This window comes from Petaurus breviceps, unplaced genomic scaffold, assembly GCF_028583685.1.
Source record: "Petaurus breviceps papuanus isolate PSGF00001 unplaced genomic scaffold, PetGlider_PUasm1.0 76, whole genome shotgun sequence".
Lineage (NCBI taxonomy): Eukaryota > Metazoa > Chordata > Mammalia > Diprotodontia > Petauridae > Petaurus > Petaurus breviceps.
In genome coordinates, this window is record NW_027186473.1 from 57,989,247 (window position 1) to 58,003,411 (window position 14,165).

Genomic DNA, 14,165 nt, shown 5'->3' on the forward strand with positions numbered 1-14,165 from the left:
CGTCTTCCAATTGGGACTAGTCCATACTCCACTTAGAGAATTGCTCAAGATCCTAAGAGATTAAGTGACTCGCCTACAGTCACACAGTTTTTCTAAGGCCTCTTTTTAAAAATTTATTAACTACACACAAGACAGAAGTTTTCAAGCTAATCCAAGTGGCACAACTATCAGTACATCTTTTGGATTTATCTGTCACCTAGTTTGTATTTTAAACCTCTTTTGGTCTCTCTCTCCTCATTGATGAGTATTGATATTTATTTTGCCAGCCAGCATTAAAAGTACTTTTGCATATAGTTTAGATTTCTCAGCAAATGTTACTCTAACTTACATTTATACTCCAGGCTGCTGCAGTTTGGTTGATCTTTGTTTCCTATAATTGAGTGGCAACAATTGTTATTAATAATTAATAGTCTTAAGTTATTATGTTAATATATTACATAATTATTATATCCTATATAAGTTGTTATGTTAATAATATTAAGATTAGAGATTTTGCCACAATTGTGTCATCTCATTTCTGACAGGAGAGTAAGTGTTGATTTCTGTTCCTTCAGAATGGAGAACTTTAATGAAAAATCAGTACTGTTATTGTTATCCTAACGTTAAAAAGCAGATTCAGCTTTTGGTATTTCTCCCTATGTGAGCCCCCAGACAAGGCACTAGGCAGAACTGTGAAGTAGGTGAAAGGTTATCTTTGCTGCCCTTCTACCCTTGTTTTCTCTTTCCCTTTATACTATAAAACTCATTTGAAATCATTCTTAAATCTTTTATTTAGTGTGCACATTATTCCAAATATAGTTTAATCTTCCTTTGAGAGGCAGTGTGATGTAGCCCAGCCTGTCAACGAATGACCTTGGGCAGGTCTTGGGGGTACATTTCCTCCACTGTAAAATAGAAGGTTTAGACAAGATGATCTCTTCAGTTTTTTTTCAGGTCTTAGATTCTTTTTTCCAACTGTGTAATAGTCATTACTGCCCACATAAATGTTCATTAAATAGTCTAAGAAAATCAGTATCTCACTAATCTTCAGTCTCTCCCTGTCTACTGGCTGCTTTCCATGCTGCCTACAAACTTCCCCATGTCTTCCCATGGCTCTCCTACCTTTCTGGACCAACCTCCTTGAGAATACTTGTCTACAGTCAGTACCTCCACTTCCTTTCCTGTCACTCTTGTTTTAATTCTACAGTCTGGCTTCCAGTTTCATCATTCAACCTGAAACAGCTTTTTCCAAAATTATTAGTGATCTCTAAATTACCACATCTAATGCCTTTTCCACACTCTTTATTATTTTTTTAAGTTATTTTTATTTTGTTAAATCTTTCCCAGTTACATTGAAAAATTTTTTAACATTTTTTTTGAGTTCCAAATTCTCACCCTCTCTCATGTCCCTCTTCCATTGAAACAACAAGCAATATAATATTGATTAAATATGGAAAGTCATGCAAAGCATTTACATAGCCATATTGCAGAAGAAAACACACACACAATAAAGAAAGTGAAAAAAGCATGTTTTAGTCTGTACTCAGAGTTGATCATCCACTGCTCTGGAGGTGGGTAGCATTTTTCATCATAGGTCCTTTGGAATTGTCTTGAATCTGATGGACCAGAGTAGCTAAAGTCTTTCACAGATAGTCATTATTACAATATTGTCATTACTGTGTACAGTGTTCTGCTTACTTCACTTTGCATCAATTCATATAAGACTTCCCAGGATTTTCTGAAACTATCCTTAATTTTTATTAAGTCAGAGGGCTGTACTTGAGGACCTAGAGGGCCACATGTGGCCTTGAGGCCCTAGGTTCCCCACCCATGGTTAGATAGATACTACTTATCATTTTAAGGAACACTCCCTTTCTGCTTTCTGGTATTTTTAATAGGAATGAATGTTATATTTTGTCAAAGTTTTTTCTGCATCTCTTGAGCTAAACATATTATTTCTGTTGTTTTTGTTATTATATGGTCAGTTATGCTGATAGTTTTCTTAATATTGAACCAGCCCTTCTTTCCTGGTATAAGTCCCACCTGGTCACAGTATATGATCCTGGTAATATATTGCTGTAACCAGCCCTCTTCGTTCTTGTTCTCTCTTCATCCTTGGACGATGCTATCATCCTTTGTCCTTGATTATTTTCTTCTCTCTAGATTTTTGTGACCCTTATTCTTTCCTGATTTTCATTCTTTCCTGGTCTCTCCTTCTCTGTTTCCTTTGCTGAATCTTCATCCAGATCATGCCTTCTAACCCTGGGTGTACTCTGGGTTCTCTTGGCTTGGTGATCTCATCAGTTCCTATAGATTCAGTTATCTCTGCAGATGATTCTGAGGACTGCTTCTCCAGCCCTCCCTTTTCTCAGCTTCTAGGCTCTCATCTCCATCTACCTTTTGGATGTCTCAGATGGGATGTCCCATAGATATCTGAACCTTAGCATGTTCAAAACTGAATTATCCTTCCCCCAAAACTCTTCCCTCTGCCTCACTTCACTATTATTTTCCAGAGTTACAGGCTTAGACTAAGTGGCATTCCAGTTCTTTCACACTCCAGTAACGTTGCCATATCCTATTGATTCTGCTTTGGCAGCATTTCTTATAGACACCCCTTTCTCTCTTGTGATGCTGCCACCCTAGAATAGGCCTTCCCTGTCTCGTGCCTGAGCTACTGAAGGAGGTGACTGGTTGATCTCCTTGCCGTAATGTCTTCCCATTCCAGTTCATCTTCAACTCAGCTGTTAAATTGATCTTCTTAAAGCACAGGTCTTTTTCCATGTCTTACACACACACACACACACACACACACAATTTGGCAAAATTGGTAAACTTTAGTGGCTCCTTATTGCCTCTAGGATCAAAAATAAAATCTTCATAATTAATGTTTTCTTACCTTTCCATTCTTGTTGCTTTTTTCTTGAAGCTTCTTTTCTTGTCATTGGATCAGCTTGTTATCCACTATCACTCTTTCATACCTCCTCTTAAAAAGCTTCAAGCTAGCCTAGTCTAGTAAGTTATGATTATACTTTAATTTCTATGAATAAAGCAATAGGAAAATGGCTTGAATTAAACTAGTCACTACAGGAACCACTCATCTAACCTCCTCCACCTTCTTACCCTAAACTTATCCTGCTTAAGAGATAAGATTCCTTTGTATCACTCCTTAACAATATCAACAGTAAAATTAAACAGCTGAATACAACTAGTTTATTATTACTGGTTTTATTTTAACCTTGATACTGGTAAGAAATTAGTGGTATAACATAATCATAGTAATAAAAATTAACATCTCATTTATATAACAACCTCAAATTAACGATTTCCCAAAAATCAATTTGAATTTGAAAAATAGAGCTGTTAAGTAGCCTTAGTATCTAAAATTGACTCAGTTTTACAGATAAGGAAGCTGAGACTCAGAGAAATAGAAGATCCCACAGAAAATTTGCCCTTTCAGGCCCCTCAGTTTAGTCCTTCTGCTTTTCACTATACAATACTTCTTCTCTTTACCTTCTTCTGCAGTGATAACTAAAAATTATAAAGCCTTGTTACTAGTAATGGCATTCTGGGAAGAGGGTAGGGTAGAAATACAGGAGGAAATTTAGGTGATGTGAAACGAAAAGATATCAATTAAAATTTATTTTAGTGCCATCTAGAAAAGCACTGGCCAGAGCTGCATTCAGAATAGCACTAGACTTGTGCACATTAGTGCATGTTGCTGTGCCACTTCTTAGTTAACAGAGATTACAAAGACTGTACACAGAAAAGCTCAGTGTTCTCCTGATGCCAAATTTAGTATGTTTCTGTTCAGAGATGATCTGGAGGACTTGATTCAAAGTAAAATTATTTTGTTACATTCTGATACTCTGAATTTTTTTATTTTTACATGTTCATGGTGGAATAAGGTGTCAACTTAGCATTCTGATTTGGAGTCAGATCTGGGATCAAGCAGGATTTTAATGTAATACTCATTATCTATGGAGTGCTAGCAGAATTGCTGTAAGTTGGGCTCTGGAAATCTCGATTTGTCAACTTTGGTGTGATATGAAAAATTGAGAGAGTTTGAAACAGTATAACAAGTTTATTTGGTGAAAGAGTGACTAGCATTAAGATGGGAAACACTGTCTCCAGTTTCTGTGTGGATTTGTGTCTTTTCCACCTTTCTCAATGATCGAGGCGGCATGAAGAGGCTCCCTGCAGAGCTGGTCTGGACTTTGTGTCTACCTACCGAAATCTAAGCCTGTTTTCTACATTCCCATTTCAACTAAGTTTCACAGGTGTTTGTTTAGGTAAATGTATAGCGTTTATCCTTCTGTTTTGGAAACTAGAATTCCTCCTAAAAAGTCACTCTACTTCTCATGGTTTCCAAGAGACCAAGTTTCATCTGGGGGGAAGGGATCATTCACACATACGCGGCCTTTGCACACAGTGTCTAGGCTTTATTTGCATTGTGTCAAGTCTTCATCAGCCTCAAGTAAATCTTTCCCATCACTTCCATCTAGTTCACTTAGCACCCTCATAGATAAAGTCTGGATAGGTCTGTGAACATCAGTAAAATCAGCACTTAAGTGCCCTTTTGACACTTTCTTGGCCCTTTCCAGACCCTGGAAACCCCTTCTAGTTCAGCCCCTAAATTAAACCTTCTCATTATAACAAGACTGTCCAGAAAGCAGACACTAAGAAAACCTCCCTACTGATGTCTATAGCTCATGGTGAGAAGCAAAGTCACTTTGTGCCCCTTATCGGCCCTCTGTTACTAACATCTGCAGATAGGCTATAAATACCTTTAATGAAAATACAAGAGCGTGGAATCTGGAGTGACTAAAGAATCATAAGCTTGTAGATGGAGAAGTGGAAAGGAGCTTAGAGGACGTCCAGTCCAACCCTGTTTTACAGAGGAGAAAACAAGCTTGAGTGAGTGAGCTCCTTGCCTGGGTCTTCTCGCATCCAGTGTCAGACTGGATTTGAGCCCAGGTCTTCCTGATTCCAGATCCAGGTCATCTTCCCCATTAGTACATCAGTATTTCTCACACATAGTTATCTAGATGAAAGAAAGACAACTCTTGGGACGGCTAGGTGGCACAGTGAATAGAGCACTGGCCCTGGAGTCAGGAGGACCCAAGTCACTTAACCCCAATTGCCCTCCAAAAAGCAAAAAAAAAGAAAGCCAACCCTAATTCTTTGCAGTGAATTTGGATAAATTTTCCTAGAAGGAAGAAGACACTTTCCCTATTCAAGGTTTTAAAAATGGACATACTCCTGCTTAGCAAATAGTCTTTTCATAGGACAGAACTCATGGAAGGGGATGGGGGGGGAGGTAGTTAGATAAATAGTAAGGACCTCTGTGATCAACTACTCGAACTTCATTTTATTTTGTTTTTGTTTTTGCTTTTTGGAGGGCAGTTGGGGTTAAGTGACTTGCCCAAGGTCACATGGCTAGTTTTTGTGTTAAGCGTCTGAGGCTGGATTTGAACTCAGGTCCTCCTGACTCCAGGGCCAGTGCTCTATTCACTGTGCCACCTAGTCGCCCCAAGAGTTGTCTTTCTTTCACCTAGATAACTAGGTGTGAGAAATACTGATGTAGATAACTAGATAAACTAATAACTAGATAACTAGGAAGTCTAGATAACTAAACTCCACTCAGGTGCTCCACTCACTGTGCCACCTAGCGGCCCCCCAAACTCATTTTAAATATGAAAGGAAACAGATTTTGAAGTTGAGCAACTTGCCCTAAGTTACTAGTGCTAGCTGGGGCTGGAAGGCAGGGGCATCCTCCTGGCTCTTTATGCTACATTACACTATTCTCTCCTGTAGTTCACAAAAAAGATCCTGATCGGGTGAAACAAAAGAATTTGATTGACACAGAACATCAATTTATTGAGCAAAAGCAAAACAAAACAATAGGATGAATTATTTCTCATTAGAAAATGTTTATTCCTCTTCTCCCCCCCCCCCTTATAAAGAAAACTTAATTTGGAGAGAAAAATGTAAGGGACGGGGGAGGGTTGCTTTCAGTTCCAAGCAGGATCAGCTTGAGAGGTAATGATCAGGTGAATCAAATTGGAGAGCAGTAGTATCTTTGCTCCTCCAGGGCCTGTAAGTGCAGAGTTACTTGCCTATTTTGTAGGAATAATGCATTTGCTCCTTTAGAACCTAGGGAGAAAATCTGAAATTAAAAGATTCAGTTTAAGCAAAACAGTACATTTGTGTAAAGAATACGTCTGTGAATACTATGCCAAGGGTTCAGTGTTTCATTGTTTAAGTAAAGAGTGCTATAGCTTACTGTAAGCCTAAATAAAACCCAGGTGGGGATGACTAGGTGGCACAGTGAATAGAGCACCAGCCCTGGAGTCAGGAGGACCTGCGTTCAAATCTGGCCTCAGACACATAACACACACACACACACAAATTTAGCTGTGTGACTTGGGCACGTCACTTAACCCCTAACTGCCCTCCAAAAAGCAATGAATACATGAATGAAACAAACCCAGGTTCTTGTCCCAGTTTAGTTCCATGGTATCTGTAATCCCTGCACATTCTGCCTTACAGTAATATTGTGGGCACCTAGGCCTTGAGTAAAACAGATTTCTTCCCTGCCCTCTCTTTCCCCATGGCCTTCAGAGTCCATCATCCTCCTTCTCCCTTCCTCATCTCTCTCCCCAGATGAAAATCTTACTCTCCAGACAAAAATGTAAATTATGCTAAATGTTTGTGTTTTTAAATATATCAAGTCATTAGGCTTAAGTAATAAAGCTCTCTAGCTGGGATTTTATCATTAGCCAGATTTTTTGAAGGAACTGTTTTAGAGAACCAGAGACCTTCATTTCATCCTTTAAAATCTCGCCTACTCTGGCTTTGTAATGTATGCCCTGCTTGTGATCTTAAATTAGAATTTTTTTAAGTATTCAAGTCTTTGTATAGACATCACATTCATTTCCAACTGAACCCTCTCTCCATCCCCCTGCTGATCAGGCCTTCTTGTAACAAAGATGCAAAGGAAAAAGACAAAATAGTTTCACAAGACCAGCTCACACATGCACAGCACCAACATCATCTGCAGTATTCGAACTATGGTCTTTACACCTCTGTAAAGAACGAGTGGAAATGCATTTTCTGTACCCTTCCCAGATTTGGTCATTAAAATTACACAAGCAGTTATTTCATTTTCTTTTTGCCATTTACATTGTTGTATACTATTTGCATATTGTTTTCTGGTTCTGTTTACTTCACTCTGGATCAGCCGATTTTCCCATGTTTTTCAGAATTCTTCGTGTTTATTGCTTTTTACAGTAAAATAATATTCCATTATATTCATGTATTATAGTTTAACTGCTCTCCACTTGACAGGCACCTACCTTCTTTCCAGTTTCTTTACTACTGCAAAAATACTGCAGTGAACATATGACATATATGGTGCCTTTCTTTTCTGTCTTTGACCACCACAGAGTATATACCATCCAGTAGATAAAGGGGCTAATAAACAGCTTTGTCACTTTTAAATTAAATTAAAACATCAATGCCATTTCTCAAAATCCTAGACAAGAAGAATGGTGCATACTTTAAGAGTAGGCCTATTGGACAGAGTTAATACAAGACATTTGTGTGCCCTAGGCAAAATTGGAAAAGTGCAGCTCCTTCCCCCCCATCATAAGCTGTAGGGGTCTTGACTTATAATGTAAATATTTGTGGGCTGTGAGAAAGTAGCATTTCTATGTGTTTGTCAAAGCAAATGAAAGTCTTTAAATTTGAAGTAAGGTGTTTCTGACATGAAAAAGAAAAATTTTAAATATTTAGAAATTGGGGGCGACTAGATGGTGCAGTGAATAGAGCACCGGCCCTGGAGTCAGGAGGACCTGAATTCAAATCCGGTCCAGACACTTGATACACACTTACTAGCTGTGTGACCTTGGGCAAGTCACTTAACCACAACTGCCCTTCCTCCCCCTCCAAAAAGCAAAAAAAAAATTAAAAATCACTTATGATATAACTCTAGCCCTGTGTTCTTTCCAGGTTTAGAGATTTCACTTGAGAGAGTTCATCAGGTTTTCAGTCTCTAGGATCACCCAAGACTTGACTGTTGTTAATGACCCTGCTCGTTCTCAGGGTTAAGATGCAGTTGCCAGGAATAACCATACCCCCCAGTTCTCCTTTTGTACGACTCGCTTTGGGCTCAGCAGTGTGGAAATTCATAATTATAATAATGTCTCTTGCCTGTTTATTTAGTGACCATATCACATTGGTCAAGGAGGTTATTTGGGGGGTGGCTTTTTTCTCCACCCACAAAAGGTTCCTCTGAGATGCATAAAATAATTCACTACAAGGTGGATCCAGGCTGTACCGTGTTGCCAGTGGGACTGTACTGAGATGACTCAGACCATGATCCCCAGTTAAACACTTTCAGATTAAAATGCACAGACTTGTCCTGTGCTGTAGCTTCAGAGGTGTGGGTTAGTCTCTGATCTCAGCTGCTCATCTCTCCTCCCTTGCCTTTTGGAATAGAAAAAACATAAGATTGCACAGAAATGGAAAGAGGCATCCCCCTAAAAGCAAATGAGAACCGAGGTATTGTATTACTCCTTTTGGTTCTTAAGAGTTGGTGTACAGATTCTGCATTTGGATCAGACTGTCCCACTTTCTCTAGCAGGTGAACATACACTAAATTGATGATTTCTACCTGTATGTGCAGTCCCTAACTTATGACCTTACTACCTATATGTGCAGTCCCTACCTTATGTCCCTTACATATATATCCCTAAAGCAACTTTCCTGGCTAAGTGAACTATTAATTTCCAGAGCTTCCTTTTCCTCCCCGTTCTTGTTTCTTGGGGTACCTTTGTGCCTCCCCCCAGCCCATGCAGGTTCATTAGTGGTAGCCCTAGTATGGGGAAGAGGTAAGGAGGGTAGATCTCCAGGAATGCCCCTTTCCTTTCCCTTTCATCATTGCAGTTTCTCCCATCCTACTGGGCCCTGACTTTCCTATCATTTTTTCTCATCCTTTGTGTGCTTTTTCTGATTTTTTTCCCCCCTCAGGGTACCCACCCTCTCTAATTACATTTTATTTAACTCATTTGTTTTAGATTTATTCTGTACATACTTATTTTTACACCTTGTTATCATTCCTGCCTCACTGCCTTCAGTAGAACAAAAGCTCCTTAAGAGTAGGAATTGTTTTATTTTTTGTGTTTGTACCCCAGTACCTAGCATGTAGTTGGTGTTTAGTAAATGCTTGTTGATTGATTGTTTCAATTTCCCTTAGAAAACTTTTTTTAAAATGTACTCAGTGGGCCAAGAAGATAAAAATCTTTGTCAGAAACAACAGGTGGTGACAGAGGACAAGAAAGCAAAAAGAGTGATCAATCCTGAGGCTCTTACAATTTTTTTTAAAGGTAATTAGAGAACCAGTGTCCCTGATGGATGTTTTATTACCGAGCCCTCAGCTGCCTCATCATCTTTTCTGCCTTTCTGGCTGGACTCTCTTACCCGAGGCAAGAAGCCAATCTTAGGGGCTTCAGACCACTCAAATGCTACTTCCATTTCTGAATCGAGAGGACCTAATGGCACCCCAAACTGGCTCTCTGGGTACATATTCCCATAGAAACATGTGGTCGTTTACATTCTACAGTCTCTTAAACAGTGCTCTAGGTCAGTTTTTGTATAATAGCCAGGAAAAAAATATCTAACCAACATGCGCAGTGTCATTTCTATGAGAAAATACATCCGAAGTTCTAAACAACCAGCCTTAAAACAAATTACCAGAAAACACACTTTTCCCAAGTTGGAAAGCTACATGTCTTAGCTTGTATGTCCAACAGCAGGGTTCATCTTTCCCCCACCTGTTACCATTACTTTCTCCTCTGTCTCCCCTCCCCCCAAGCCTTTCATAGCAGTTGTACAAAAGCTGGCTCAGAAGAGTTCAGATCCTGGGGATCTTTTCAGGAAAAAACCTTTGTGTGTTTCTTTGGTGGTGTCATCCTAAATCATCTGGCCAGGTGCAGTGAGTCATTGGTTGTTTAGAAGGCAAGGTGGGACAGTGGAACCCATAGTATGTTAGCCTTTCATTTCTTGGCCCAGTTTCAGATGTGATTAAATCACAAATCAAAATGGATTTGGTCTCTCTAAACCTTAAATGTGTAATAAAACGACATGATTAATGCAGTTTAGCCTTGCTTTTAAAGGCCCTAGAATCAAAATGATAGTAATGTTGTTCTTACAGAACTTTTTAGTCTCAACTGATTCACTACATTCAGTAAATGCAACCACTTTCATTATCATAATCATTAAAGTCACCCTAGCATTTCTAAATGTTTGCTCTTTGTAAGCTACAGAAACAACATGGAGTTCTGATATGAAAATATTTCTACCTTGATAAATGTAACTTCTTTGTTTCTAGGGAAAGTTGTACATCTTTCCTTTTGAATTTTGTGAGAATTGGTGGGGGGGTGGAGGGAGGAACTGCAGATATGCAACATTCAATTCAGACAGATGTGGTTTTATATTTAAAAAGATTAAAGTCACACTAAAGGCTATTGGGAAGTTCTTCTTTGAATTGTTAAATAGTATCAGAGACCCCTTTTTACAGTCTGCTGGAAGCTGTGAACCCCTTCCAAGAATGTTAAGTGCATAAAATATATAGAATTTAAAAGGAAACCAATTATATTGAAATACAGTTATCAAAATATTTTTTTAAACCAAGTTAACAGACCCCAGGTTAAATACTTTGGCTTAATATAATGTATTCATATAAATCATTGGAAGAACCAGGTGTTTGAAAATGGCTTTGAAAGTCATGTGAGATTTAAATAAATTGACTTTAAGAAAACCATTGACTGTCCTAAGCTTAATTTTTAAGGGTAAGTGGTCTAGTAATTACAGATGATTTGAAAAGCACCATGTGACTCAGTTTTACATTGTGCTGGGCTTGTTTTTGAAGCAGACCCTTCATGTGAAGTTGTCTTTTATTTGGCATAGCCTCGGTGTGGGCATGCACAGGACCCAGTGGACAGTCTGCATGATTCTGAGCGGACTTCATCTTGTGAGGCAGTTCAGTGAAATTAATGTAAAATGAACGAATCCAAGAGTATTTGGAAACATTTAATTGTGCGGTTAGTTTTTATAAATACTCACTCAGTGCCCAGAAAGACATGAGATATGCAGTGACAATTCACCAGCCTCATCAGACACTCTCTTACCAGTCTACTGGCATACTAAATCACTGTGAATGACTTTCTGAAGGAGGGGTGACAACTTGTGCAACTTAATTAAAGCATGTAATAAATTACCTTCCAGTTCAATGTCACTGTGCTTGCTTGGTCTTTTAACTCTCTGCTTTTGTCCACAGGTTAAAGTATTGCACAATCAGCTAGTTCTTTTCCACAATGCCATCACAGCTTACTTTGCTGGGAATCAGAAGCAGCTTGAACAGACACTCAAACAGTTCCACATCAAATTGAAAACTCCCGGAGTGGATGCCCCATCCTGGCTTGAAGAACAGTAATCAGACCTGGAAAAAAAAGACCCATTGTCATCTGAGAACCCAATAAGAATTAAAAGGGGGGAGGAGGAGAGGGAGAGGACCCTTACGTTGATTCTTGCACAAGCAGCTTTAATTAATTTTTCCCTTTTAATACTTTAACAATTGAACTGTTTAAATTGATGGGAAGGTAGGTGGCTTTAACGTAAACATAATTTCTATAATCTAAACGTAGCTTTTCTTTTGAAGAACTTCTTTTGTATTGTGAGGGTTGTTGGCTATTTCTGTAATTTGAAAACATCTAAAATAGCTTTGCACTGACAAGATACAGACTTGTGGTTTCTGGTCCTCAAGATGTGGGCCAGTTATGACTTTTCCAAAGGGAGGTTTACATGATTTGTATCAACATCTAATATTTTATATATGAATATATTAAACATCTTTAAAAGATTCTTTTCCATGTATTATTTTAAAGAAAAGAGTAATACTATTTTACAGAGAAATTATAGGGCATTTCTGCAGCATACAGAGGAAGTAGCTATAATAGATGGTTGATTAACTTAAGGGATTGCAACAGATACCTTCTCTAGGGATGGAGCCGTACCACTAGAAGTTAATTTTTAAAATTGCGAATGAACAAGAATCATACTGTCTTTTCCATGAAGCTTCCAAGATCACAGTTGTATTATATAAAGACTTTGACTTATTTGAAATTTCATTTTTTACTAAAAAGTGAAACTTGCTTGTTTGAAGAGAGCACCCACTCACCATTTGGTTGATCTTGGGTAGTTTGACAGGTTCTTTAGAATACAAATTCTTGGTCATTTCTAGTCTAAAAATCTGTGATAGAAAACTTTTTAGGCAGTGTTGACCTTTCAATAAAGTAGATTCCTAGACAGATTTCACTGTAATAATGCCATTCTAGCCTTAAATCACAGAGAAGTGCCTTCTTAGATACAATAATTCCCTTTGAACCAGTGTATATAATTCACAGGGTAGCCCCTTCCAAATAATGTTTGCTGTGTCTGTCTCTAGCAGAAAGGGGCACTGTAAAAATGTTGAATTTCTTTGTACTTATTAAACCATGTTTAAAGTTTATGGGAAAATAACTTTTTAAGATGTGATTCCTTTTGAGGAATAATAAAAATGGAAGCGCCTTTTTTTTTTCTTTTTAATGGGGGGAGGGTGCATTTGGGTGGTAGAAGGAAGGAAGGAGACAGTAAGGAAAGCCAGTAATCTCTTAGTTGCTGGTCAGTGTTGACTTCTTGTGAGTGACCTGTGTTGTTTTCGTTCATCAGTAGTATAATCCTTATCAAATGTAAATTCTATTTTAATTTTTTTATCACAGACATTATAAATTAATATTATTTTGAAAGGTGTCTTGCAGATGTCCATTTATTTTGTGTTGAAATGAAGTATTCAAAAAATTGCTGTTATTTACGACTATGTTGACTATACAATTTGTTATATATGTTCAAATGACTTTCAGCCAAAAGGCATTTTGAGTCATTATGCCAGTTTTCAATGCCTAACACAGTGTAATGTGACTGTAAACCACAATCCTATTTTAAATCATTCCTCACTATATATTTGTATTCTGACAGAGCCTTAGTTTATTCTTACGGCACAATTTTTTCTTGTGATAATAGTTCATTTACATTCCCCAGAACGTGCCTCCATGTGAATTTTGTATTCTTATTAAAGATGTTTACTGCACTAGCTTCTTTCTTGACTCTTGCTGGTTTAAAATATGGATACCCTTAGGACCAGTATGCCCCCCCACCTCCAACTAGCATTAACTTGTTTGGGTATGTCATGTTTAAGAATAGAAAAATTCTGCTACCTTGATTTAAAATTACTTTTTCTTCTTGGAGTAATTGTTTTCTCTCACTTAGAGTGAATCTCCTTTGGGGAGCAAACCTCTTTAGACATCAGTGACACATTTTAGCAGAGTAAAGACTGCCTTAGTTGGTGAACTGTTTCGTGAGATTAATTTTTTAAAATATGCAATTATTGATGTTTATGTAAATGATATATACACATAATAATAGCTAACATTTATGTAACGCTCACTACATGCCAGACACTGTGTGCTTTAAGCGCTCTACACTGGTGATCTCATCTGACCCTCACAACAATCCTGGGAGGTAGGTGCTATAATTATCCCCATTTTTTAGATGAGGAAACTGGGACAAACAGAAGTTAAATGACTTGCTCAGGGTCACACAGCTACCAGGTCTCTGAGAAGATCTGAATTGCGGTCTTCCTCAGCTTCATTTCAGGTGCTCTATCCACTTTGCTGCCTGGCTACACCAAAATGAAGGTGGATAAATTACTTATGAAGCAGTTCCATCATTAGTTTTTAACCTAAAAAAGTAAATTGAACCAAGGGAAGAAAAGAATCTTTTGAATAGAAGTAGGGAAAAACTAAATTACATATTCATATGCATACATCTGTTGGGCAACAAGCATAAGATGGAAAAAAATGATAGACCTTCCCTTAAAATTTAAATGATTCACGTAAAATAGACAGGTCTTCCTGGTCTACAATGAAGAATGCACAGAGAGAAAAAAACTAATGCCTAAGAATATATATAAAGAATATACCGAAGGAATTCAGCAAAAATCTAGCTTTAGAAATGAAGATTTCCAAAACTTACGACACAACTGTGATTGTGTTTCAAAAACTTACCCAAAATATTACATCTCTAACGAA

General features: G+C 38.0%; 1 protein-coding gene across 9 annotated transcripts in view; it reads left to right on the forward strand.

The window, feature by feature from the left end:
- Positions 1-13,165, forward strand: part of ARFIP1 (ARF interacting protein 1) — a 156,127-nt gene extending 142,962 nt beyond the window's left edge. For all 9 annotated transcript variants that reach the window (XM_069105561.1, XM_069105552.1, XM_069105553.1 and 6 more), the window contains one exon: positions 11,318-13,165. In XM_069105561.1, the coding sequence (XP_068961662.1) occupies positions 11,318-11,473 (156 nt within the window). In that variant the 3' untranslated portion in view covers positions 11,474-13,165. The remainder of the gene's footprint in view (positions 1-11,317) is intronic.
- Positions 13,166-14,165: the final 1,000 nt, after the last annotated feature.